This window comes from Eulemur rufifrons, chromosome 30 (assembly GCF_041146395.1).
Source record: "Eulemur rufifrons isolate Redbay chromosome 30, OSU_ERuf_1, whole genome shotgun sequence".
NCBI classification, from domain to species: Eukaryota; Metazoa; Chordata; class Mammalia; order Primates; family Lemuridae; genus Eulemur; species Eulemur rufifrons.
The window spans coordinates 51,708,990-51,735,948 of NC_091012.1; the positions used below are offsets into that span (position 1 = coordinate 51,708,990).

At 40.9% G+C, this 26,959-nt stretch overlaps 1 protein-coding gene across 3 annotated transcripts in view; it reads left to right on the forward strand.

Moving 5' to 3' along the window:
• The first annotated feature begins 13,065 nt into the window (after window positions 1-13,065).
• Window positions 13,066-26,959, forward strand: part of LAMP2 (lysosomal associated membrane protein 2) — a 39,568-nt gene continuing 25,674 nt past the window's right edge. For 2 of the 3 annotated variants that reach the window (XM_069464338.1, XM_069464337.1), the window contains exons 1-3: window positions 13,173-13,307; window positions 24,585-24,703; window positions 26,112-26,331. In XM_069464338.1, the coding sequence (XP_069320439.1) occupies window positions 13,244-13,307; window positions 24,585-24,703; window positions 26,112-26,331 (403 nt within the window). In that variant the 5' untranslated portion in view covers window positions 13,173-13,243. Of the gene's footprint in view, window positions 13,308-24,584; window positions 24,704-26,111; window positions 26,332-26,959 lie in introns of all 3 variants that reach the window. The other variant, XM_069464336.1, reaches the window with a different exon arrangement.

Sequence of the window (26,959 nt, forward strand, 5' to 3'; positions counted from 1 at the left end):
TGCCACGGCACTCTAGCCCGGGCAACAGAGCGAGACTCTGTCTCACAAAAAGAAAAAGAACAGAGTTTCTCAAATCGTGGTCCCTAGACCACATACATCTGTATCCACTGGCTATTTTCTGAAAATGCAGATCCCTGGATCCCACTCAGACCTTTAGAATCTCTGGTAATGAGTCTCAGAAATCATCATTTTATGTAAACTACAGGTGATGCTTTACAGACACCAGAGTTTAAGAGCCCCTTCTTAGGACTTCGACATGGTGATCTATAGCACTGGGTCTCAACACTGGCTGTACATTGGATCATCTGGGGGCCTCTTAAAATTCTGATATCTAGACCACACCTTGTATTAATTAAGTCAGAATCTCTGGGGGTGAGATCCTGGCATCTGTGCATTTAAAAATGTTCCCCAGGTGTATTGTGCAGCCATTTTTGAGAAACACTGATTTATATGTTTGTTACCCAGTATAGATTTGAGGGTTCAATACTATTTAACACCTTGTCAAATCTCTTAAACCTTTTCAGCTCATAAAATGTCACCTGTTCACTTTGGACTTTGAAATACTTATCCTAGAGAAAAAGGTGACTTTATTGTGAGGGGAGGCACTCAGGGTTCCAACAGCAACTCCCACCATTATTCCTCAGGTAAGGAAGGTCGAGGAACTACGATCTGTGCAGCACAGTGCTAGGATAAATAAACTACAGTAGTATTAATAGAAGGCATGGTCCTCAAGGAACTTAGTTTTGCTGGAGAGTTAAATGAACCTGGGAAAAACCAGAGTGAAAAGTTATATAAAAGCTCATTGTAACGGCCGGGCATGGTGGCTCATGTCTGTAATCCTAGCACTCTGGGAGGCCGAGGTGGGAGGATTGCTTGAGGTCAGGAGTTCAAGACCAGCCTGAGCAAGAGTGAGACCCCCGTCTCTACTAAAAATAGAAAGAAATTATCTGGACAACTAAAAAGATTTAGAAAAAAATTAGCTTGGCATGGTGGCATATGCCTGTAGTCCCAGCTACTCGGGAGGCTGAGGCAGTAGGATCACTTGAGCCCAGGAGTTTGAGGTTGCTGTGAGCGAGGCTGACGCCACGGCACTCACTCTAGCGCAGGCAACAGAGTGAGACTCTGTCAGAAAAAAAAAAAAAAAAAAAAAAAGCTCATTGTAATGAAGTACTAAGCTGCAAGACAACTGTTAAATGCTAGTTCAGAAGTTCAGCAGATGAGGTTGGTGAGGTCTATATTCATTGGGGAAAGATTTGCCAGTACATAGGGTTTGAATGGCATCTTGAAAACGTATTAGGACTTAAATTGATGGTGGAACAAATCAGTAGCTTTCCGAATGAAGGGTATTACATGAGTTCAGATGACTTCAAATGCAAGTAACAAAATTCCCCAACTAATAGTAACTTAAACTTATATGGACATTTATTATCCCACTTGTCTTAGTCTGCTTTGGCTCCTATAACAAAATACCATAGACTGTGTGGTTTAAGCAACAATTTATTTCTCAGAACTCTGGAGGCTGGAAGTCTAAGATCAAGGTGCCAGCACATTTGGTGTCTGGTGAGGGAACCCTTCCTGGTTTGCAGACAGCTGCCTTCTGGCTTTGTCCCCACATGGTGGAGAGAAAGAGAGCTATGGTCTCTAACTCTTCTTATAAGGATGCTAATCCCATCATGTGCGCTCCACCCTCAGGACCTTGTCTAAAGCTGATTACCTCCCAAAGGCCCCACCTCCAAATACCATCACTGGGGATTTGGCTTCAACATAAAAATTTTGGGAAGACACATTCAATCCATAGCACCACTTCACAAGAAATTGGGAGGTGGGCGTTCCCAGGGTTTGTGTAGCAACTCAACAATATCATCAATATTTTTGTTTTTTTGCTGTGACATCCTCAGTGCAATAGGGATGTCTCCCCTCATGGTTCCAAGATGGTTGCCACACACCAAGCATCACATCCTAACTCTAGTATGTTAAACAAGAAATTGATGTAGCTCTTTTCTACATTTATCTCTTTTCCAGAGAGGAAAAATCTTTCCCCGAATCTCCCTCAGAGTCTTCCTCATGTTTCATTAGCCAGAGCTAAGTCACCTGGTCACCTCTATTTCCATCACTTGCAAAAGTTTGCATGACTGACTTAAAACAATTGTGGGCTGGTCACAGTGGCTCACACCTGTAGTTCCAATAACTGGGGAGGCTGAGGTAGGAGGATCACTGGAGGCCAGGAGTTCGGGACCAGCCTGGGCAACATAGCAATACCCTGTCTCTACAAAAAAATTTCTAAAAATTAGCCTGGCATGGTGGTGCATGCCTGTAGTCCCAGCTACTTAAGAGGCTGAGGCAGAGGGATCACTTGAGCCCGGGAGTTCAAGGTTACAATGAGCTGTGATCAGGCCACTGCACTTCATCCTGGGTGACAGAGCAAGACCCTGTGTCTAAGAAAAAGAAAGAAAGAAAGAAAGAAAGAAAGAAAGAAAGAAAGAAAGAAAGAAAGAAAGAGAGAGAAGAAAAATTGTAATTCACCTCTCGGGGCTGAGCATATTGTCACCTGTAACATAATCAAGCTTCTGTTACTAAGGAAGTAGGGGGAATGACTGGTAGGCAACAAGCCATGCCTTCCACAGATGTAATGGGAATGAAAACTTATGCCGCAACAAGGAGACAAGCCAAGTTAGAGCAGGCAATGTGTAATGTGAAAATAAGATTGGCTTGGTAAAAAGGAACCAGATTGCAAAGGCCTTAAAAGCCAAGCAGAAACATCTTAATATAGTAAAAAAGGGAGAGCTATTGAAAGATTTTGAGTAGGAGGAGGATGTGGTAAAAGCAATATTTGAGAAAGATAAATGTGACTTTGGTGTATAAATGGATTGGAATCAAGGAGACCAGCTAGAAGGCCTGGTCTAGGGTGGAAATAGAGTGCTAAGGATGCATTCAAGAGAAATAATAAAAGAAAAAATCAACAGAAATTGATGAGTGGCTAGTTTGGGGTATGGAGGAACTAAAGTTAATGTCAAGATTTCTAGTCTGGGTGACTGGGAGAATGATGCAGACAAAAAAAAATGGGAGGGACACTTGGCTTGGGAAAGAAGAGAAATGATGAGTTTGGTTTAGGATATATTAAATTTGAGCTGTCAGTGAACTATTTGAATGTATATGTTTAATGGGCAGATGGATTTACAGGGCTTAGCAATAGCATCTATACTTGGGAAGTTGAGGCAGGAGGATCACTTCAGCCCAGGAGTTTGAGACTACAGTGAGCTATGATTGCCACTGTAATCCAGCATTGGTTAAAACAGTTAAGACCTTGTCTCAAAAAAAGAGAAGAGAGAGAGAGAGAGAGACAGCATATGGTGCTAGAGAATTTGCAAAATAGTGTCATGGTTAGGAACAGGGACACTAGAACTAGACTACCAGGGTTTGAAATCTGGCTTGGCTCTACCACTTACTAGACATGTGATCATTGGCAAGTTATTTAACCTTTCTGGGCTTCTATTCTCTCATCTGTAAAAACAGAGATAATAATACCTATCTCATAGAGTTGTTGTGAGGATTACATAAAGTAATATATGTAAAAGGCTTACGATAGTCCCTGGCATATAGTAAGTCCTAGTTATTATTACCCTTTGGGTGTCATCAGCTTCCCAGAGCCCTGCTATGGATGTGCTCTTCAAAATGCTCTCATTTGAGCTGCTGTTGTTAGAGCCAAACACACGAGAATCTTTCATTGTAAAACAAGCCCATATTGGAAACCCAGAAAGAACCTAGGATTTTAGACTGTTGCAGCTGGAAGTGAGTTTGGTGATTGTGGGGAGTTAGCTACGCTCCCAGCAAAAATGGGTCCCTGGCAGGGTCGTCACAAGGGATATGGAAATAACAGAAATAAAGAACAGAGAAATAATAAAGAGACACAGAGAGGAAAGTATAGTTTTAAAGATGGGAGAATCACGGGACCTCCAGCATACCCTTGAGCTGTGAGGCCACGAGTGAAGTCCTGCACCAGTATTTATTGGTGCAGCGATTAGTTGTCAGTGGTAACAGATTTACATAATAACAGATAGTTCATTTAGGTTTTAAGTCTCCCCCAAAGCTTCTAGAGATCCCTTAATTAACTCTATCTATGTGAGCATGCAGTTACAAAACTTTTCTAAGATAAATTTCTAAGTCCTAAGATAAAATTATCACTTAGCAGAAAGGCTAAACAGAAATATAGAGCCTCTGTATTTCTTTATCTAGTTTTTTGTTGATTGAGGCAAGTGATCAGGACTGAAGCAGGAACTGTCCCTTAGGCCAATTGTCTCTAGCTGCAGGTGACTGCCAGGCAGGCATTCTTTGATCAGTTCTCAACCTGTGACCACATACCGAGCCTTGTCTTACAGAGGCATCAAGCAGGGCTCCAGGTCTGAGAGACAGGCGTCGCCTTACAAAACGCTCCTGATCAGTGAGATGCCCATCTGAGGCAAGGCAGCTTTTGATCTGTGAACTAACACGTTCACATATTCCTTCAAGGCAAAGCACTTCAAAACTCCTGAAATCTTTTATGTCTTTATAGGGCAACAGGTGATTTCCTAGTACAGCGTTTCTTATAATTTTTAAGCTGCAGAACTCTTCATTCAAATGAAATTTCACAGAAAAACCCATTATCCGAAAGAGAGAAAACTGGAGCCATTCTGATTGTTGTCGGGTGAAATGTGGGGTGCCCTGCCCACCCAATCTCTTCCTCACCCCTTCTGAGATACTCTCCCTGAACCCAAGGACTCCATGGAACACACTTTGAGAAACACCAATGTAGTTCAAACTCTTAGACAGTGGAGAAAAGTGTGTTCCAAAGAGATCAAGTGGCCTGAACAGGTGGCAGAGTGAGTAGTGGTCAAACTGGGATCAGAAACCAGCTCCCCTGATTTTTATGCTGAGGAGAGTGAGTGGCTGTTAGGTACAAGTGCTGTGCTAGATGTGGTATTATGCTGAAGCTGTGGTGAAGCCTCAGCAGGGCCTCTGAGATCCATCAGTTGGGTTTTATCCGGATGACTTCAAGTGGGTGTGCCTGTCCCTGGAAGCCACCCTGTGGATCTCAGGGTGTCTTCACTGTATCTGGGGAGAAAGGATTGGAAAATATGGTCTGGAAAGGAATGGAATCAAGTGAGATGTATTTATTTTTCTTGTGTGTGTGTGAGAGAGAGAGAGTGAGAAAGAGAGAGATGCTTTTTTTTTTTTAAATTTTTTTTTGAGACAGAGTCTCACTCTGTTGCCCGGGCTAGAGTGAGTGCCGTGGCATCAGCCTAGCTCACAGCAACCTCAAACTCCTGGGCTTAAGCGATCCTTCTGCCTCAGCCTCCCGAGTAGCTGGGACTACAGGCATGGGCTACCATGCCCAGCTAATTTTATATATATATATATATATATATATATATATATATATTTAGTTGTCCAGCTAATTTCTTTCTATTTTTTTAGTAGAGATGGGGTCTCACTCTTGCTCAGGCTGGTCTCGAACTCCTGAGCTCAAACCATCCGCCTGTCTCAGTCTCCCAGAGTGCTAGGATTACAGGAGTGAGCCACCATGCCTGGCCGAGAGATGCTTTTTTATTAATATATTCAATAACAATACTTAGCAGGGTATCTAATAAGTCTCAAAATTCCATCATAGTGATGAATATGAACAATATTTTAAGATCTCTGCCTCAGGTCTATTATGTAAAAAACTGTATCTGCAATTTCTGCTGTTAGCAAATCACAAGTACTGAAAATATTATTGTGGTTTGTTGTGCACTTTAATAACTAAAGGAACTGCTAAGTTTCAGTTAGAGGTTGTGAGTATAAAGATGAAGATTTTCCCCCCTTAGGTTTATAAAGCCCTAAATTTTACTCTTGGACCCCAAATTAAGAACCCCTGAATTAGAACGTAAAATAAATCCTATAAATGGGAAATTGATAGGGAAATTAGTTGATGATGTGTACCTTAAAACACAGTACGATATCATAATATATTAATATATTTCTCAAAAGAAGAAAGCTATTCTTTTTGCAGCTTTATTGAGGCATAATTGACAAATAAAAATTGTATACATTTAAGATGTACAACATGATGTACTTATTTTTATTGACTTCTATTAAATCCCTAATGAAGGGATTGGCTGGATGGACTGTCTTCCTTAAAACTCATTGTAAAGCCAGCAAATACTTATGTGAACAGTCAGCCGGAAAAGGGAATAAATAACATCTAGAAGAGTGAAGTTGCTAGGAAACTTACACATTTCAATTCATAGGAGTGCTAAGGTCTCCATCTAATAAATTCTGTTCCAGAACTGAACAGGGCCTTCAGTGTTTTCATGGCCTTTCTCACTGACATGAAACTTTAATGAAGGGGGCCTTTTAGAGCACAGCGTTTGAGCCAACTGAGAATAGAGCACTAGACAAGAAATACAAAGGTAAGAGTTCTATTCCCAACTCTGCTGCCTACTTGGACAAGTAACTTGACCCCTATGGGCAAAATGAAGAGGTTGAAGCAGACAAGGACTATTCTGATTTTAAAATGTCTATCATTCCATAGCAAGAGTCTGAAACAAGTGGCTGCCATCTTATGCCAGAGAGCTGGCTGCAGCCTTTTCAGTCACATTAAGCAGAGTAGGTTATTGTCATCATCAATAGTGTCATAAAGGGGGAGGTAAGAATTTCTGAATTTGAACTCTTTCCTCCAAACCCCTACCGCAAAGGAAGAGAAAAATATGACATTTTTCCCAAGCAATGCATCATTTCACAGTCTGGCAGATCATAATGTCCTAGGTTCATTCTCCTTCACGATCTATTGAATTGAAAAAGAATACGGAGATTAAGTGGAGAGATAAGTAAGGCTGGCCTACAAGTTGTGTGTGTGTATGTATGTGTGTGTGTCTGTGTGTCTGTGTGTGTGTGTGTGTGAGAGAGAGAGAAACAGCATGAGAGAAACACACACATACACAACGCAGAAAGGCTCAAAAAGAAAGAAAGAGAGAGATAAAGACAGATATATAAGTCAGGAGAAAGTGGTCGAGATGGAAGTCAGAAGTTTGCCCATGGGCAAGGGCAATATATGTAACCTAAACTTTTGTACCCCCACAATATGCTGAAAAAAATAAAAAAAATAAAAATAAAAAAGAAGAAGTTTGTCCATGTCAGCTGGCTAGACTAGTGGAAAAAAGGCATATATCCTGCCACTTTCCCTGATGTGACACATATGGGGAAAAGCCTGGGACATATGCTGGGAAGATCATTCCACCAGCTCAGCATTTAGGTCATATGGTCTCCAAAAGCCAGAACCTATTGTTATATCATCTGCTCATTCATTAGTTCGATAAACATTTACTGAGCACTTACTATGAGAAGAGATGGGTGAAAAAATTGTGTGGTTTTCTGCCTTAAAGAAGTTCACAGCTACTACAGGGTCTGGGCCAGTGAACAGACAATTACATGAGGGAAGTCCAGCATATTAGGGCAGCACATAGGCAAATCCCCCTAATTCAGTCTTGGCTGGTTAAGGAGGGTTTCTTTGGAGAAAATCATGTCACCTGAAAGAGGAGCAGGAGCCAGCCTGGTGGGAAGGAGGTAGAAGAAGGAATGTTCTAGGCAGCAGTAGGACTACAGGTTATTTTTTCTTCTTTGTGCTTAGCGATGTTTTATACATGTTCTTCATTGAACATGTATTACATTTATATCAAAAAGAATTATAAAATATGAAGGCTAGGAATGGCTCTCAGGTCAACTGGCTCCATTGTTCAGTGTGCACTAGTGAGTACCCCCTGAGGTTTATGTCACACCGCCAAGGAGAGAAGGGAACACTATAAGTATTAGTATTAATAACAGCAATTGGTAATATTTTTTGAGTGCTTACTACACGTCAGCATTTTCCATGTACCTCGTTTAATCCTTACGGCAACCCTATGTGGTAGGTACTACTATTATCATCTCCATTTTATGGATGAGGAAATGGAGGCCCGGAGGTCACATAGCTAGTAAGTGGCAGAGGCAGGAATCAAATCCAAGTAGTTTGATGCCAAAGCCCGGGTTCTTAACTATTATACTATACTATAGTGCCCCTCTGTAAATGATAAAACAGATACACACAAGAGACCAACTAGTGTTTTAACTTGGCCCTCTTCTAAGAAGCAACTTCTTACCATCAGCTGATTATGTCCCTGTCTCCTCCAAATTAGGGAGATGTGTATCTTAATTTGTATGTGGAGAGGGGAATCAGATGTACAAAGGCGATGAAGTGACTTTCCTAAGGTTGAATAATAATCTGATGGCTGAATGGGTTCCAAAAAACTAGTTCAGCATCACAACTGCTAGAAGTTATTTCGTTCTGGCCACACCAGCAATGCTTATCTTGTGGCACATTTCTAATTTCCAAAACAATGACATAAGTCCAAATGGTTTATTGAAATTCCCTATAAAAATGATGTTCTGTGATGCAATCCCTATGCTAACCACATGGTGATGCTGCAGATAGATGTAGAGATTTGTTTGGGGAAGAGGGGCTTAAGAATATTTTTATTTTTATAAATTATGGTAAAGTCACACAATTAAAGATTATGCTGCCATTTAAAAGAATGAGGTAAAGCTGTATGATTTATAAGAAATATCTTCAAGATATGCCACCAAGTGAGAAAAGCAAGTCACTAAATAGTATGAAGAGCATGCTCACATTTGTCTAATTAAAAAAATATATAAACATATATACTGGTACATGCACAGTTTTTTTTCCTGACAGCATAAAACAAGAGACTTATAACAGTTGTTACTTTGGGGAGTGAGACTGGGGAAAGGGTGTTTCCTTTTGATTTTATTTGTTTTTAAATTATTTGATTTTTTAATGATCTACATTCATTTAAGAATTATTATTACAAAAACAATCCATTTGTTGTACGATTTTTTTTTGAGACGGGGTCTTGCTCTGTTGCCCAGGCTGGAGTGCAGTGGAGTGCAGAGACTCACTGCAGCCTCCTGGGCTCAAGTGATCCTCCTGCCTCAGCCTCCCAAGTAGCTGTGACTACAGTTTTGTGCCACCACACCCAGCTAATTTTTCTTTTTCTTTCTTTTTTTTTTTTTTTTGAGACAGAGTCTCACTCTGTTGCCCAGGCTAGAATGAGTGCCGTGGCGTCAGCCTAGCTCACAGCAACCTCAAACTCCTGAGCTCAAGGGATCCTCCTGTCTCAGCCTCCCGAGTAGCTGGGACTACAGGCATGCACCACCATGCCCGGCTAATTTTTTCTATATATATATTTTTAGCTGTCCATATCATTTCTTTCTATTTTTTTAGTAGAGATGGGGTCTCGCTCTTGCTCAGGCTGGTCTCGAACTCCTGAGCTCAAACGATCCGCCCACCTCGGCCTCCCAGAGTGCTAGGATTACAGGCGTGAGCCACCGCGCCCGGCCAGTAATTTTTTCTTAATTTTTTGTAGAGACAGGGTCTGTCTACATTGCCCAGGCTGGACTCAAACTCCTGGCCTCAAGCAATCCTCCCACCTCGGCCTCCCACAGTGCTGGGATTACAGGTGTGCACCAACCACCATGCCTGGCCCTGTTGTACAAATTTAAGTACTGCAGAAGTTAATAAAAATCCTTTTTCCCTAACCTCTTAATCCCATTCTCCAGAGGACAAAGAACCACTGATAAGAGTTTGGGAACTTATTACTCGGAGTGTGGTCTCCAGACCAGCTGTATCGGGATCACCTGGGAAGTTGCTAGAAATGCAGATTCTCATGTCCTACCCCAGACCTGCTCAAACTCCACAATGGGGCCCAGTGACCTGTGTTTTAATAAACCCTCCAGGTGACTGTGATGCATGCTCAAAGTTGAAAACCATTTCATTTTAGCAGATTAGATCAGATCTTTCCGCATGGAAGTTTGAGAAGAATTCTGCTCTGGGAAAACTAACAACTCAAAATGGCACATATCCATTTACCCAGAGAGCTCTAGTTCGAGGGTAAGAAACAGAACGCATTGCTTCAGTTACAGAGTTAAGGAAACCTGTAAACAACCGAACATCTAGCTGCTTTCTCCAAGTGAATTTAAGTGTTTTCATATGAAACATCTTTCTTTCTAACATGACATTGTTCCTGCGAAAGTGCCTTAGCCCACTGTGACCTCTCTGTAGGGTTGCGCGATGACCATACTGTCACAGTTTGGAGGCATTATCCAGAAAAGGGGGAAATGTTAGAAGGAGAAGGGAAAAAGAGGGAGCATAGGAGAAACTAAAAGGAGGATGAATAGGCAAAGGAAAAACGGGGTAGAGAAAGAGAGAATGTAAATCAAAAAATGAAGATCTTATGGTGGCAAGTAGATGACACTAATACCTCAGGGTCACTTATTCATTTATTTATTAAGTATTTATCATTTTTCCATTCTAAACTTCTGCACTTTTAAATTCACTTCCTCCCCCACCCTGTTCCCACATGTCAGTGTCTGTCATTTACCAAATATGATAGGGTCATTATTTCTTACACCATTCAGTGTGTTGACATTTAGGGAAGTGTTTGCCTGTGATTTCCTGCTCTTTGGCCAAAAAGTCATGTGCTTAAAAGCTTCTCAAAAGAGTCTTAATCTACCTATGGCGGTAAGGGTGGGAGGGGGTGCTGAGGAGTTTTGTGCCCTGGGGGGGCACTAGGAGGTGTGGTCAGGAGAGCACATAAAAGTGCTCTGGATACAGCAGTGTCAACAATCAAGTCAACCCATGTGAAGCTTAGATCACAAGGCATCTCACGGAGTTCTTCAAATGTCAACTCCAGTCCCATATATGCATTTGCCTACACCACAGAAAGCCTAGAAAAAGCTCCTTCAACCTGGGGTAGGGTAATGGGGAACTGTATACAAAAAGGGGTTGTTCTCACAGTGTTTTGGGGGAAAAGCAGTAAACAATTGTGAGTATGGAAGCTCAGAGCAATGATTTGAGAATTTTTAGTCTATCTATTCTGACAAAATAACCAGCACATACCTATAACTTCCAAAACATTATTCTGTTTTATGAAGGTGCCTGTCCCAGTCCAAGGAACAAGCATTTGTTTTTGTCTGAGGAAAAGGTTGTGATGGGGGGATTTTGCTTATAAGGCTGCTCATATTTCACTGTTTCTTTTTTTTAAACTTGATGACACATGAGAAATAAAAGGCAGCAATTCATTAAACCAGATATTTGACAAATTGGGACACTTTGTTTTCTTATACTTTAAATAAATGAGTATTTACTCATATAGAATCCTAGAATTATAAACTGCCTTGGGGAGTTTTGAGAAAAACACCATGCCCAGGCCTGGCTCCAGACCAACTGAACCAGAATCTCAAGGCGTGGGACCAAGGAGCATCTCTACTTTTAAAGCTCCTCAAGTTATTCCCCTGTGCAGCCAGGATTGAGAAACAGCTCTAGCCTCACTGTTTTATTTTACAGATAAAGAACAGAAGCTCAAAGAGATATCGTGACTTGTCCAAGGTTACATTTGCCAGTAAGTGGTGTCTCACACGTAACTCCTCTGTCAATCCAATATTCTTTCCATGATGCTCGTCTCTTCTTCTAGAACTTAGGGCTTTGCTGAACATTAAAGTTATGCAATTTACAGTTAAGGGAGAAAGGCCAGAGTCTATTATAATAGTAAGGATTGGTGGGGCAACTTTGGAGGATTCTCCTCAATCATGGGTTCTCTGAAGACTACTATACTCAGGGCATAGCTGCTGCCAAGTCCTATTGACGATGGGGCAGTCAAATGACATTTTGCTAAGGTCAACGACTAATATTGTAGTGTATATTAGTCTTGTGTGCTGACCAAGTTACTTGCTTATGACTTCATTTCACCCATGATGGAAGACATTCATTGACAAGTGTTCTTACTTTCAGGAATTTATCACATTAAAGCAAATGATAGTGAGGGAAGATCAATGGTTCTTAATATTTGCGTTGGGGTGGGGATTAGGATGGAGAACTGATGAAAACTTTGAACTTCCCCATAAAAATACACATACATAAATGTTGCATGTAATTTCTGAGGATTCACTGACATGGCCCGCACCCCCTGCTTAAACTCATTCATAGACCTCAGATTAAGATCTGGACTAGATGATTTTGAAGCTTTCTTTTAGTGTTTCTCAAAATGTGGTCCATGGCCCACAGAATCAGAACCTTTTGGGGTGTTTGTTAAAGAAAGCAAGATTCATAGGACTGCCACAGACCTACTGTTTCAAAATCTCTAGCGAATGAGGTATAGGAATCTGTATGTTTTTTTAAAAAATCCCCAGATGATTCTTTTGGAAACTAACATTTGAGACTAAGTGCTTTGTTTCAACTTGAGATTTTTTTATGGTTTTTGAATGCTTTCATCTGTTGAATATTTTGAGTTTTGTCTGTTCACCTGTCAAGTATACCAAAAAGTATGTTTAGTATGAAGTCATTACAGAATATTTGTGTGTATATACATAGGAAAAACATCTGGAAGAATATATATGTGTATATATGTATTATGTGTATATATATGTATATAAAAAGATATTAACAGTGTCTCTCTCTGGGTAGTAGGAATATGGATGCTCTTTATTTTTTCCTCTTTGTCCTTCTATTTTATTTCTTTCTCAGTTTTTCTTTCTGTATTTAAAAAGGACACTTCTTGTTGCTGAGCTCACTTTCCCCTTCTGAGAAGCAGGGTGTTGTAACTAGGTGAACTTCAAGACCACGTCCTGCTCCCGTGGTCAGTGTTTTCATACTACCCTCTAGCTCCCTCGTCCATCTGATGGCACGAACTGCATAGGTACTAACAGTGTTTGGAGAATAATCATGTATTATTTTTGTATGTATTACGTTGAGATGCCTAGCAACCGTTTTTGCTCCACCAAAATTATTCTGTTCTTCCTCAAGGAGCCAAAACGAAAATAATCTACTAACTACAGCCCTCGAAAGTTCCTCCTCTCTCTTCAGCCCTAGAAAATGCCGTCCGCGCGTATCTCTTATGAGCGTAAGAATGATTGTGAACCAAAAAGCCAGGGCGTGGTCGCCCCGCCCACTGGCCTCTACATCACCGCCGCCGCTTTCCAGCGCGGACATTGGCTGTAAGCAAGAAAGAGCCCCGCCCCGAGTCTTATGACTCGCGCTGAAGCGGCGAGTCCTGGCTTTTGCAGCGTTGTGGTCGGTGGTCACTGGTGCTCGCGCCCCAGGTCCAGCAAGCCTTTTCCCCGGTGGTGCTGCTCTTGTTGCCGCCGCCGCCGCCGCCCCCGCCCCCTGTTCTGCGGGATCATGGTGTGCTTCCGCCTCTCCCCGGTTCCAGGCTTGGGGCTTGTTCTGTTCTGCCTTGTCCTGGGTGAGTTGTCAGGCCCTCATTAATCTCCGCCTGGGCCCGGGTCGCCGGTTCAAAGGCTACAACCGGCAAGACTGGTCGGGGAGGAGGGGGTTGAAAGGCTCAGCAGCTGACACTGGGCGGTGGCTGTTGGCCCAGTGAGGCGATCAGTGACCTAGAGAAGGCCTGATCGAGGGATGGTGGGGAAGAAGGGCCCATGAGAGTAAGAAGGGACAGATAAAAGGGGGGTGGACGTAGGCAGGGAAGAGGGAAGAGTGGAGGAGGTCGGGGTGGAAGGAGTAACTTGGGGAAGACACTAAGGAGCCAGAGACAATTAGGAGAATCCTGGTTTCCTGGGATCAGGGAAGAGTTTTGAAGATGGTGGAAAAACTATGAGGCGAGAAAGAAAATTGGGAGGGAAGAGACTGTGCCTGCGTGGAGTAGCTTTGGGAAAGTGTGTGGGTGGGGAACAGATTGGACAGTAGAGCCTGAGGGGCAGGGACAGGGTTGGGGATTTTGTAGGTGGGAATTTGAGGCTGTGGAGAAAGGGTGATTCAAGACATGAGAAATAATGCTGGATTTGAGTTTGGTAGTCAGAGTTTTCAGGGTGAAGGAACCTGAGGAGACTGGGACAATTTCCAGGAGAGAAAACTTGGGCCCAACCTCTGGAGAATAAGGGGGTGAATATCTGACTTTTGAGGTGTTGAGGATGTCAGTTTTCTACCAGTTTTGCTACTTCCTCCCAGCCAGACCTGACAAAAAAATCCCCAGAGCTTCAGTTGGGAGGGCCTCCCAGAAGTGAGGTTTTGGGGTGTATGTATATCTGAGTTTTGTGTACTACCTCCTTGCCTTCAGAGTCTCTTGTTTTCTTCTTCCCCATCACACAACTGACCCATTACCTCATTTTTTGGAGGGGTTGGGGTAGGTAACTTGCTAAGGACTGGATTTGGGACCAGGTCCTAAAATGACTGGATGAATGTTGGCCGGTTGTGCTCTGCCCGAATAGGCAGTGGGTACCTAAGAACTTTAATGCTTACAGTCGAACTTTGGCCAGAGTGTCTCTCTTCCTGACCCTGTTCATCCTGTGCTTGTTGGTACCGACTGGCTGTTGCCATTTGTGACCTAATAAAAGAACAGAGGGAATGGACCCAGATGGGAGTGGGGAGGAAATAGACATATTAAGGGTCTGAGAAGGCAGTGAGAGGTATACGTTTTGCAATTCACATTTCAGTAGAATAAAATCAACACCCTAGAGTAGTGGGTTCTCAACCAGAGGGCATTTGGCCATATCTGGAGACATTTTTGGCTGTCACAACTGGGGGATTGCTTTTGGCATCTCGTGGGTAGAGGTCAAGGATGCTGCTGAACATCCCACTAACCACAGGAAAGCCCCTCACAACAAAGAATTAACTGCCTCAAAAATGTCAGTAGTGCCAAGGTTGAGAAACCCTGCCCCAGAACCATAGCATTGGAAGGGTTCTTGATTATCTAATCGAGTGATTCTCAAGGACCTTTTCCAGGGGTCTGTGAAATCAAAACTCTTCAGAATAATACTAAGAAGGTATTTATCCTTTTCACTTTCATCCTCCCACCAGTGAACAGTGGAGTTTTCCAGAGGCTACATAATGTGTGATGACATCACTATTCTGATGGCTTCTGATGTTCTTGTGTTTTATTCATTTCTCAGTTTTAATTTCTAATATGGTAACTACTAGTAGATAAGACTCACATAAACCAAAGCTCTGTGTGGTCCTCAGTGGATAAAAGAGTAAAGGGGTCCTGACACCAAAATGTTTGCAAATTCCTGATTTAGTCCAGCTGTTCACAGGGTGCAGGAAACTCTTCTGTAGCACTTCTGAAAGGGGGCCATGAGGCTTTACTTGAACACTTAATTTGAAGCCTCAACTGTACTGCAAAGCACTTACTGAGGGCCAACTGACCCTAAGAGAGGATTGTTTACAACGGAAAGTACCTTATCAGTGACTAGAACACATCTGACCAAGGCATCTGTTAAACAGTACTTCCCTGCCAATTGAATCTGTGCACAAATACAACACAGTTATTGTTTAGAGAAAGTGAAGAAAAATAATAGTTGTCCTACTTGTTGGCTTTCGTGTCATTACATTTTTTTTGTTTTTTAGTGAAAGCTTTTTTGTTTTATTTTTACAAAAGCAATGCTTGCTCATTGCAGAAAATAAACAGGCAAAAAGAAGCACATAAAAGAACCCATCATCTCATCTGCTAGTTTGCCATTTATTGATTGGGACCAACTAGATTCATCCTCTTGGAAGATTTCCAAGATTGCTTCCCTCCACCTCCAAGTTCATAGCAGGATTTAGAGGAGTAAAAGTTAGTAATGTACCTAGATCCGATTTTTAAAAGGTTCCAGGATGAAATAGAAACCATCTTTCTATACAGCTGCTTTTTCTGACAGCTCTTGGTTCAGTGTGGAGCTCAAAGTCCTCCCATATGGCTTTTTATCCTAAGAATTTAGCAGTTGCTTGGTGGGTTTTGCACATTACTTTTCTATATCAAAATGGATACCAAGAATAGGTTTTTAAAAACTCCATAAATATTTGTAAAGTACCTACTGTGTACCTAGAACTGTGCCTGAGTACTGTAGAGCAGCTGTCCCCAACCTTTTTGACAGCAGGGACCAGTTTCGTGGAAGAAAGTTTTTCCATGGAAGGGGGTAGGGAGGGGGAATGTTGGTGGAGGGTGTTGCCACCTGGCTCCACCTCAGATCATCAGGCCTTGGATTCTCATGGGGAGTGTGCAACCTGGATCCTTTGCATGTGCAGTTTGCAGTCGGGTTTGCACTCCTATGAGGGTCTGACGCACTGCTGCTGATCTGACTGGGGAGCGGCTGTGTGGGTGCAGGGGGGCTTTGCTCCCTCGCCTGCCGCTTGCCTCCTGCTGTGCCGCCCAGTCCGCAGCCCCGGGGGTTGGGGGGGGGCGGGTTGGGGACCGCAGCTGTAGAGGGTGCCAGTGAAGGAGGATCTGTCCTGAATTTATAGTCTCATTAGCATTGGTGCTCTAGTTGTGCCAGTTTCACTTTGTAACTTTATCTCTATCCCGGCTCCACCCATAGCTTTTTAAAAATAGCTGCTTTAGGGTAAGCATAGAAAAGGATTCTTAGAGGCTACATATTGGTCTTTGTCATAGAGATTAAATTATGCTGATATTTATTTGAATGAAATGTAACTGACCATAGAACTTTCTGAAGAAAAATTGTGTGATTCAGAGGCATCATAAAGAAGGTAGTAGATGAAAATCCTTTCTTAACATCGTTGCCTAATTATATTCCCTTTGTGACATCATACATTTCAGGCTGCTTCTGTGGTTATTGATTCTTTTTTTTTCAGAATATTATGGGGGTACAAATGTTTAGATTACATATATTGTCCTTGCCCCACCCGTGTCAGAGCTACAAGCATGTCCATCATCCCCCAAATATTGATTCTTATAAGTAGCTTGACGCTTGACTTCTGTTTTTGTGGGGTTTTTTTGTTTTGTTTTGATTTGATTTGAGGCTTTTCTGGGTGGGGAAGACCTCATAGAAATATTCTTAGTGTGTACTTCACTGGTAGGAGCACCGCCCTCCCACAAGTATTTATTGAATGCCTGTTGTGTCCCAACCACTATACTAGGTGAAAGGGACAGAGCAATGGATAAGACAGATGAAGTCCTGCTCTCATGGAGCTTACGTTTTAGTGGGGGAAGACAATAACCCAACAGATAAATAATATAATGTCAAATAGTGATAAACACTGTGAAGAAAATTAAGCAGGTAATGAGGAATGGGAATGAACAGATGATGGGGGTGAGTGATGGGAGTTGACCTTTTTTTTATATTTTGTAGCCGAAGGGCCTTCCACTGTTGGGTTACATTTGGGCAGAGACCTGAATATTGGAAGGAGGCCAGCCATGTGACCATTTGGGGGAGTAGGAATAAATCTTGTCATTCCCAAACTCTTAGGTTAGTACGCTAGCCTATTTTCCACTCTTTTTTCTCCCAGTTCCAGTCAAGCCTGCAATATCTTATTAGTCTCTGAGAACAGAGACTGTCTTCACGTACTGTTATTTCCCACTGCTTACCTAGCATAGGGCCTGGTGTTTGGTTAACCCTTGGTAAATTTTTTCGAGGGTATTCATTGGTGGCCACTGGGGATATGATGGTGAACTAGACTAACTTGCTTTTCTTTTTCTTCCTTGAACCTAAAATGATGTTTTGCAAGAAGTTCTTTTGTGTCTTTCGATTGAGAACTTCAAGATCAGTTCTAAGCAGTACAGATTATTATTATATAAACCAATTTACTAAAATATAATTCCATATAGTAACACTTGTCTCTTAGCTGTACCCTTCAGATATACCTCCCTAGTCATGGAGGGTAATATGGAAAAATAGGAGGTCCTTGGTGAGCAGAGTTCAGTTTTCACAAAGAACCAGTATCTCTCTTTTTAGAGGCAGTCTGAAAGAGAGAAGGTAAGCACTGAGATTCTTCTGTAGCCTTACCACATTTCATTTAACTGATAGCTTTGATCTCAAGGTTCTGTCAAAATTATGCTAACTATTATAGAGACACTTGAAAGGACAGGTTTGTCATTAGTCTCTTAGTCATTGGTTATCATGTGTGATAGGATTATAGATATTCAAATATTTCCCCTGGGAACAGCTTTCTTCCCATATACCCTTGGGTGGATTTTGTCTGTAATCAAGGATTATTTCGCAGCACTGGAGCTGACTTAGGTGACCCTTGGAGCGGGAAGGCTGCTCTTCTTCCTGTAGTTACAGAAGCATTCTAATCATAATTTCATATTAAAGTGATCAGAGATCCCCTTAGATCCAAAAGTGTACTTTATAAGCACTTGTTGGTATCCTGCTGTGCATTGTGGAAAGAATTGTGGAGGGCTGCCAAACAGCGCTCAGCAGTAAGCACTTTCCATTAGTTGAGGAGCGTTCAATCTTGTTTCCTTCCCCACTCTCTGACCTTAAAAAAATTAAGTCATTTTGTAGCCTAAAAATCATATTTTTATTAACTTTTACTGCTCCTTTTTGTGTGTTCAACATTCTTAGCTTAAAATCATATTATTATTTTTCTGTTTAAGAGACTTACCAAAAAGCAAGAGTATAAGTAACCAAATGTAGTGAGTGTACCTATTATTAGGAATTGTAAATGAGGAACAGTTAGTCTGACTTAAGCCTATAGGAAAACCCTCACTCTGAGTGGAAAAGAAAGAATAAATAGGTACTGTATGTATCTGTGTCCTGATTTTTAAAAGGATCTTTTTGTTCAACATCATTCTGTATTGATGAGTTTGAGGATAAGAGTCCAGAACTTAATATGATGAAAGTAAACATAAACCTAAAAGTTGGGAAAGATCCCTTTAGGTGCTGTGTTTACTGGAAGAGTGGCTTGTAAATTGGAATCTAACTTTCTTGGCAAAGTTCTCTTACTTCTGAAGCGTTTATATGCTTTTTTTTTTTTTCGTTTATATGCTTTCAAAGAACTTAAACACTACAGTCTTGAGCAAGGGTGACTTGCCCAAAGTCTTACAGCTAGTAAATTGAACTGCCTGATTTAAATTCTAGCTCTTCAACTCCAGGAATGGGGGCTCCTAATCACCTCATTATCTTGCCTCTTAGATCATTGTTTTTTTTTATTGTTTTTAGGTTTTTTGTTTATTTCAGCATATTATGGGGGTACAAAAGTTTAGGTTACGTATATTGCCCTTGCCACCCCCCCCAATCAGAGCTTCAAGCGTGTCCATCCCCTGAACGGTGCGCATTAGTTTTACTTTATCACTAGCATTACATTCTTCCCCCACCCTCAATTTTGTTTGTGGATGTTTATTTTTTTCAGCTACACTTTGGGTCAAATAGACTTATTAAATATAAAAACCTAGCCACTTTTTGCAGTGTCTTATGCTTGGAAAATAAGGTCTGAGTTCTAAAACAACCTATAAATGACCTTTTTGTAAACAAGATTGAGAGGATATTTGACTTTGAGAAAGTTGATTTTGAGGCATGCCTTTTTTTTTGGAGAATAAACTCTCAGCTCTGTAATTATACATTTTACGATATAGTCATCTATGGGTTTTTAATGCCATAAAGCCTTTTAAATGAAAATGGTTTGGTTGTTCTAAAATCAAACACAGCAATAGGGCTGGATATTGCTTGCTAGAGACTTTTTACCAAAGTGTAAGTATTTCAACTGCAGACTTACATTTGCAGTTGAAAAACATTATTCCTAACTTGAAATTCACGTCAAAATTTATTGAGGAAAAACCTGACATAGGGTTTGAGGGAGTATCCAGAAGACTGATAGGTTCAAGATTTGGAAGAGCTAAAGGACTGGCCTTCTTGTAATTAGATTAAGCTAAATTTCAGGTCCTTATTACAGAGTGTTTTTACCTTGATATAATCAGTCAGTATTTATTGAAAATCTAATATGTATTCAGCACTCCCAGGAATGATAGGAGATGGAGGAAAAGTAATAGACATGGTCTCCCCCACCATGACACCCATGATAGATGACATTCATATAAAAGGCACACTGCTAGGGGCTGTGGCATAGGTAAGATCATCTGATCAAGGGAGCATATTGGAATTCAAATGAGTGACAGAAATATTATCAAAAGATAATATCTTGAATCTATCCATATCTATCATTCACTCACAGACTTTGGCCCTTTTTTATTAGTAACAAATTACATGCTGTATACTATAATTTACCATGACACACCAGTTTGTTGTGAAGTGACAGTTGAAAACTGCTGTTTTTGAACTTATGACAGTAGGGGGGACAGGATTTATTGGTATAAAATAACTGAATAATTCAGGATCGTATAAGATATACTGAAATGTGGTGATATGCATTATGACTGCTCCTTGAGGGCTTTTATAGTCAAGGAAAGCCTTGTGGAGAAAATGGCTGCTAAAAAATGGATAGCATATCAGTTTAGGTTCTTAACTGCAAGCAAGGCACGATCTAATCTATTTGAAGCAGAAAAGGAATTTATTAAAAAGATATCAGGACATATGGCATACCCTTTGACCCTGAAATTTCATTCCTAGATATATACCCAACAGACACACATACATTCGTTTACCAATGTGGGCAAGAATGTGTACAACAGCATTTGTAATAGAACCAAACTGGAAACTATCCAAATGCCCATCAGCGGTAGCGTAGATAAGTAGTGTAGTATTCACCTGATAATAGAAAGCTATACAGCAGCGAGAATGAATAAATTGCAATTACGCACAACATGGGTGAATCTCACAAAACATAATATTGAGTGAAAGAAGCCAGACACAAAAGAGAGCATTGTGAATGATTCCATTGATATCAACTTGAAAACCAGGTAAAACTAATCCATACTGTTAGAAGTCAGGATAGTGGCTGGCCTTGGGAGGGGAATAGTAAGTGGACGGGGAAACAAGGGGACTTTTGGAGTACAGTTGACCCTTAAACAACATGGGGGGTTAGGGACATCGACCACCTGCACAGTTGAAAATCCACGTATAACTTTTGATTCCCTAAAAACTTAACTACTAATAACGCACTGTGACTGGAAGCCTTACCAACAACATAAACAGTTGGTGAACACATTTTGTATGTTATATGTATTATATACTATATTCTTACAATAAAGTAAGCTAGAGAAAAAATGTTGTTAAGAAAATCGTAAGGAGGAGGAGGAAGAGGACGGATTGGTCTTACTTTCTCAGGGGTGGAAGAAAATCTGTGTATAAATGGACTCACACAAACCTGTGTTCAAAGGTCAGCTGTACTTGTAACGTACTGTTTCTTGATAAAAGTGGGTTCAGTTTTGCTTTGAGTTGTAGACTCAATGTTACAGGTACTTTTCTTTTTTTTTTTTTTTTTTTTTTTTTTTTGAGACAGAGTCTTACTCTGTTGCCCGGGCTAGAGTGCCGTGGCATCAGCCTAGCTCACAGCAACCTCAAACTCCTGGGCTCAAGCGATCCTCCTGCCTCAGCCTCCCTAGTAGCTGGGACTACAGGCATGTGCCACCATGCCTGGCTAATTTTTTCTATATATATTTTTAGTTGTTCATATAATTTCTTTCTATTTTTAGTAGAGACAGGGTCTTGCTTTTGCTCAGGCTGGTCTCCAACTCCTGAGCTCAAACGATCCACCCGGCTCGGCCTCCCAGAGTGCCAGGATCACCGTGCCTGGCCATTACATGCACTTTTCACTTAATTTGTTATGCTGTGTACTTTCCTATATGTATGTTACATATCAATAAAATGTTTGCATTATGAAAAATGTATACTGGGTAACTGGGAATTACTGCCACTCTTGGCTGTATAGCCCAAAGCCTGATTCAGTAACCCAAGTTCTGCCACTGAACTGTACTACCACCGCCAAGCCTGAAACTGCAGCTTACTCTGCTGGCCTTGTTGCCTGGGTGCTTTAACCTGCTGCACCTATTCCACCCCGACCCTCCCAACACCCCCCTTCCATTTGCAGCTCTCCTATTCAAAGTCTCCGGGTGTGTACCTTTGTTAGACAGAGCCTAGCACAAGTGCTCCTCCTTGCTGCAAGGGAGGCTAGGAAAGCAAGTATCCAACATTTTCAGCTTTTATAGTACATGGTGATATCTGCCAGAAATTGTAACAAAGAGGGGAGGTTTCAGATTTTGGACCACCAAAAAGAGAGGAAAATCCATCTTGAGGTGAACATTTAGGTCAGCAGAAGAAAGTGGATTTCAAGTGTTAGGAACAACAGAAGCCCGGGGTAGAGGCTGAATAGAGGATAGCATTTGGGTCCAGTAGAAACAAGTTTAACCGGATTGAAGGGTGTGTTCTGGGAAAATGGTTTGAGAAAAGTTGAAGGAATAGGGTGGGACAAGATTAAGGATTACTTTGAAAGTCAGGCAGAGGCAGAGGAATTTAAATTAAATATGGGAATTTTGGAGCCAGTAAAAGTTTTTGAATAAAAAAGTATCCTAAAAGGAAATGGTATTTAACACTATTAAGCTGGCAGCATTTCTGGGGGCAGCTAGGAGGTGTTCTGTCCTAATTTAGGGGTGGGGTGGTAAATTGGGAGTAGAAATAAAAGGCAAAGGTTGGATTTAAGAGAGAATTTTCAGGAAAAAGGAGGAATTTCTGAAGAGAATGAAGTAGGAACTATTTCCAAAACTTCCAAGCCTGAGTGATTGCTCCTGCCTTTCATTTAGAGCTAGAGAGGCTGAGGAAGGGAACTTGTTTGGAGGAAGCAGAAAAATGAATTTTAGTTTGGGAATTGCTGAGTTTGAGGTGAGAGGTATCTGAGTAAAAGTGATCTCTGTGGAGTGGAGATAAGGACAGGGAAGTGGAAAGAATCCCTCTTCCCAGACAGAAAGGCTGCGAAGGGAGTGGAACCAGTGTGCGGGAGCCCTCAGGGCATTTCCTGGTTCTCATTTATGGGCAGCTGGGTAGACCAGCTTGAATTTTATGTCAAATGATAAATTTGAAGGACAACCTGTGCCTTCTCCTTCATAAAATTTCAGTTCTCATACCTCAGAACACATTGATCCTAGTACTGTTTTACATGATTTTCTTCCTACTGCTCTAATATCTTTGGAAAGAAAATGATTAATGCAATGAGGCTTTTCCTGGTTGTTTTTAATAGTTTTGAATGCCTTGAATACAAGGAGAATAATATGCTAAAGCTAGGGACTTTAAACAAGACTGAGAGAGACTGCATATAAAAAGTAAACCTCCAGTTGATTAGAAAGAGTGTAAGTTGGTATTCTCAGCACCACTGCAGGGTAGCCTTGGATTAGTATGACAGCTCCCTTCTGTATTGTACTTCTAAAAGAATGGTCATAAAACCTACTTAGGCCTCACAAGGTCTTTCTGAGGCGTAGCCAATGCATTTAGTCACTGTCAGTAACCACAAGCTTCAGCATAATGTTCAGGCATGCTAAGGCAGCAAGGTCTCCAGAGCATGACGGTGGACTCTTGTGTACGACTTGAAAGCTGTTGCTGAGGCATGCCTTCTTGGTATTCCTCTTAGGACATTTTTCTGTACAGTCTATAGCATGTCCCTGCCTGTAGATGACACTGGATTGCTCAGATATCATTAAAGGGTATGCAGCTATCTTAGCAGGAAACAGCTTACTTACCCTTTGGGTAATGTGTGAGACAGTGAAGAAAACCCTTAAATGGTTGCCCAATATTTATGCTGCTGTTGCATATGCTGGCATATTTTTCCCCCTCTGAATTAGTATTTTGAGTCCTTGGGCTCTTCAGTTTTATAGGTAATGTTACTATGTTTAAGTGTAGAAGATTGGACTTGAGTTAGCTGAAACGTCCCCAGGCTTTTCTTTCTGTCTCTGTAAGGTCTCTCTGCCTCAAGAGGTAGCAGGTTGAAAATTTAGGAAGTAACTTTGAGTCTGTGTCAAAAGATTTCATCAGCCTTTCTAATCAATTGAATTTTAAAGTGGAACAAAGTGATAAACTTTGCATTTATAAAAATTAACCTCTTTCTTATGGCTCTAACAGTCTTTTGCAGCTCTGCTTCTTTGATCATGTGATATGCATGCTTCAAAAGAGCTATCCTACATCTTATCACATCATAATAAAATAGTTAGAAAGACATCTGTGTGTCACAGGTCACGTAGCCTACAACAGGATTTGAAACAAGACCATAAAACACCAGATCTATCATTATTTTTGCAGAGAATGTTTCACCAGCTGGTTTGAGAGAGGCAGGAATTTAATACCCCTACCAGGCTTCCCCTTACCTTACTTACCTTGAAAAACAATAGTCCTAGCTGGGTGTGGTGGCTCACGGTTGTAGTTCTAGCTGCTCTGGAGGCTGAGGCGGGAGGATCACCTGAGCCCAGGAGTTAGAGGCTGCAGTTATCTATGATTATATCATTGCACTCCAGCTTGGGTGACAGAGCAAGATCCTGCCTCGTAAAAAAAAAAAAAAAGTCCTAACAGGCAAACTATAATTGCCTAAAACAAAACTTGCAAGCTACAGATAAATGTGGAAATGATTATTAGGAGGCATAAGGCAAATGTCACCAGTCTGTACCATTACCTAAGCATCCTAGGTCTGGTAACCATTCTTTTGGGAAGAGATAGTGCTAACTTTATTAATAGGATTCCATTAAAAATACAAAGAAAAACAATCACCAGGATACTATATATATTAAAAAATACTTTGTTTCATTTTAGAGCTGGTTGAACTTCAGTGTTGGATAGAGCTTGTTTTTATTTTTTTATATATACTTTTGTAGTATAATTTTAAAATCTTATCTTTTCTTTTTAACTAAATCCAGGAGTTGTCCGGTGTTATGCATTGGAACTTAATTTGACAGATTCAGGAAAAGCAACTTGCCTTTATGCAAAATGGCATATGAATTTCACAATACAGTATGAAACTACAAACAAAACTTCTGTAAGTAAATTTTTAAATTTTTCTTTGATTTTTATAGTAGGAATTTAATTCTCTTTTTATCCTTTAGATACATGTATACAAATAAAATTTCATGTTAACTGACTTAACACTTAAACTGTGTGGTTTTTATTTTAAACATACATACTTGAAGGTATTCTGTTTAGTGTTGGAATGAATATTTCTTCTGATTCATTGATTCTTCAGAGTTTTCCTTTTTCTTTTCTTTCTTTCTTTCTTTTTTTTTTTTTTGAGACAAAGTCTCACTCTGTTGCCCGGGCTAGAGTGAGTGCTGTGGCATCAGCCTAGCTCACAGCGACCTCAAACTCCTGGGCTTAAGCGATCCTCCTGCCTCAGCCTCCCAAGTAGCTGGGACTACAGGCATGTGCCACCATGCCCAGCTAATTTTTTCTATGTATTTTTAGTTGTCCATATAATTTCTTTCCTTTTTTTTTTTTTTTTTTAGTAGAGATGGGGTCTCACTCTTGCTCAGGCTGGCCTCGAACTCCTGAGCTCAAACGATTCGCCCGCCTCGGCCTCCCAGAGTGCTAGGATTACAGGCATGAGCCACCACGCCTGGCCTGGAGTTTTTCTTGAAGTTGGTTAAGGGCAAATGAACTCAAGACTATATGGTGTGCAGGTGTAACTACTTCTGTAATATGTTTAAAATGTACTAACACCAAAGCTTGCCCTTTTTAAAATAGCTTGCTATTATTAATAAAATCTGGCTGGGCATGGTGGCTCATACCTGTAATCCCAGCACTCTGGGAGGCCAAGGCAGGAGGATTGCTTGAGGCCAGGAGTTCAAGACCAGCCTGGGCGAAGTAGCAAGACCCTGTCTCTACAAAAAATAAAAATAAATTAGCCAGGGCATGGTGGCGCATACCTGTAGGCCTAGCTAATTGGGAGGCTAAGGCAGGAGGATCACTTGAACCCAGGAATTCAAGGTTACAGTGGGCTATGATTGCACTGCTGCACTCCAGCCTGGGCGACAGAGCAAGACCCTGTCTTTAAAAAAATAAACAAATAAATAAAATCTGCCTTCTTTGGGGTTTTCATTAAGGTCCTACCTACTTACAACCTATTTTTTTTATTTCAGCATATTATGGGGGTACAGAAGTTTAGGTTACGTATATTCCCCTTGCCCCCACCCACAACTTAATTAAAAAAAAATAAGTTTAAGAACAGCAGTGTAGGTCAGTTTTCCTTTTCTTTTTAGACATACATGAATTTGTCTAGAGAACTGGTATGTAGCTGAAAAATCTGAGACTGGTTTACACAGCAAACCAGGCAAAGGGCAACCTGGCCATGGGAAATGTGTGGTTTGGGCTGAAGTGGCACACCGTACATAGATACTTGGTGCTCCTTGCTGCCTGCTTGTTCCTCACCCCCAAACTTCTATTTCTTTTAGAAAACTGTAACCATTTCAGACCTTGGCTCTGTGACATATAATGGAAGCATGTGCGGGGATGATCAGAACGGTCCCAAAATAGCAGTTCAGTTTGGATCTGGTATTTCCTGGATGGTGAATTTTACCACGGTGTCATCATCATCATCTTATTCAATTGACAGCATCTCATTTTCCTACAATACTAGTAATAGAGCAACATTTCCTGATGCCGAAGATAAAGGTAACCTTAAGAATTGCATTTGTGTTATGCTCTCTTGCTTTTTATTAATAACAAAAATGTAAATAATTCAAAAAATCATTATGAATGTCTGTTTTCCTAACTAAAATGGAAACTTCATGTCTTTATAACCCCCTTACCCAAGCCCATGCATAGCACATTCGACCCTATTTGATTCAGTGATGATATTTGCTGTTGTTGCCTGAGTGCTTTACTCTGTACCAGGTATTACCCTAATCTGGTAAGTGAGTGAGCTTGATATTTGAAGCAAAGTCTGTTGCGCTATAGAATTCATACACTATTAAATAAATATTATTTATTAAATATTAAATAAATTAATTATTAAATAAGTATTTTATTCAGTAGTGGGTACTAAACATATTGAGTGAATGAGAAAATAGTAATAGCTATTTTAAATGTGTACAAGTTTAGTAACGTGAGATTAGGAGACATGCCTCATATTCAAATCTTTTTACCATTTAGATAGGATTTTAACTGAAAAGTGAATGATGATTAATTAAAGGTACAGTAGTCCCTGCTTATATAGGGGGGTATATCGTTTCAAGGTCCCCAGTAGATGTCTGCAAGCTCGGATGGTACCAAACTCTCTACAGTATATACTGTGCTTTTA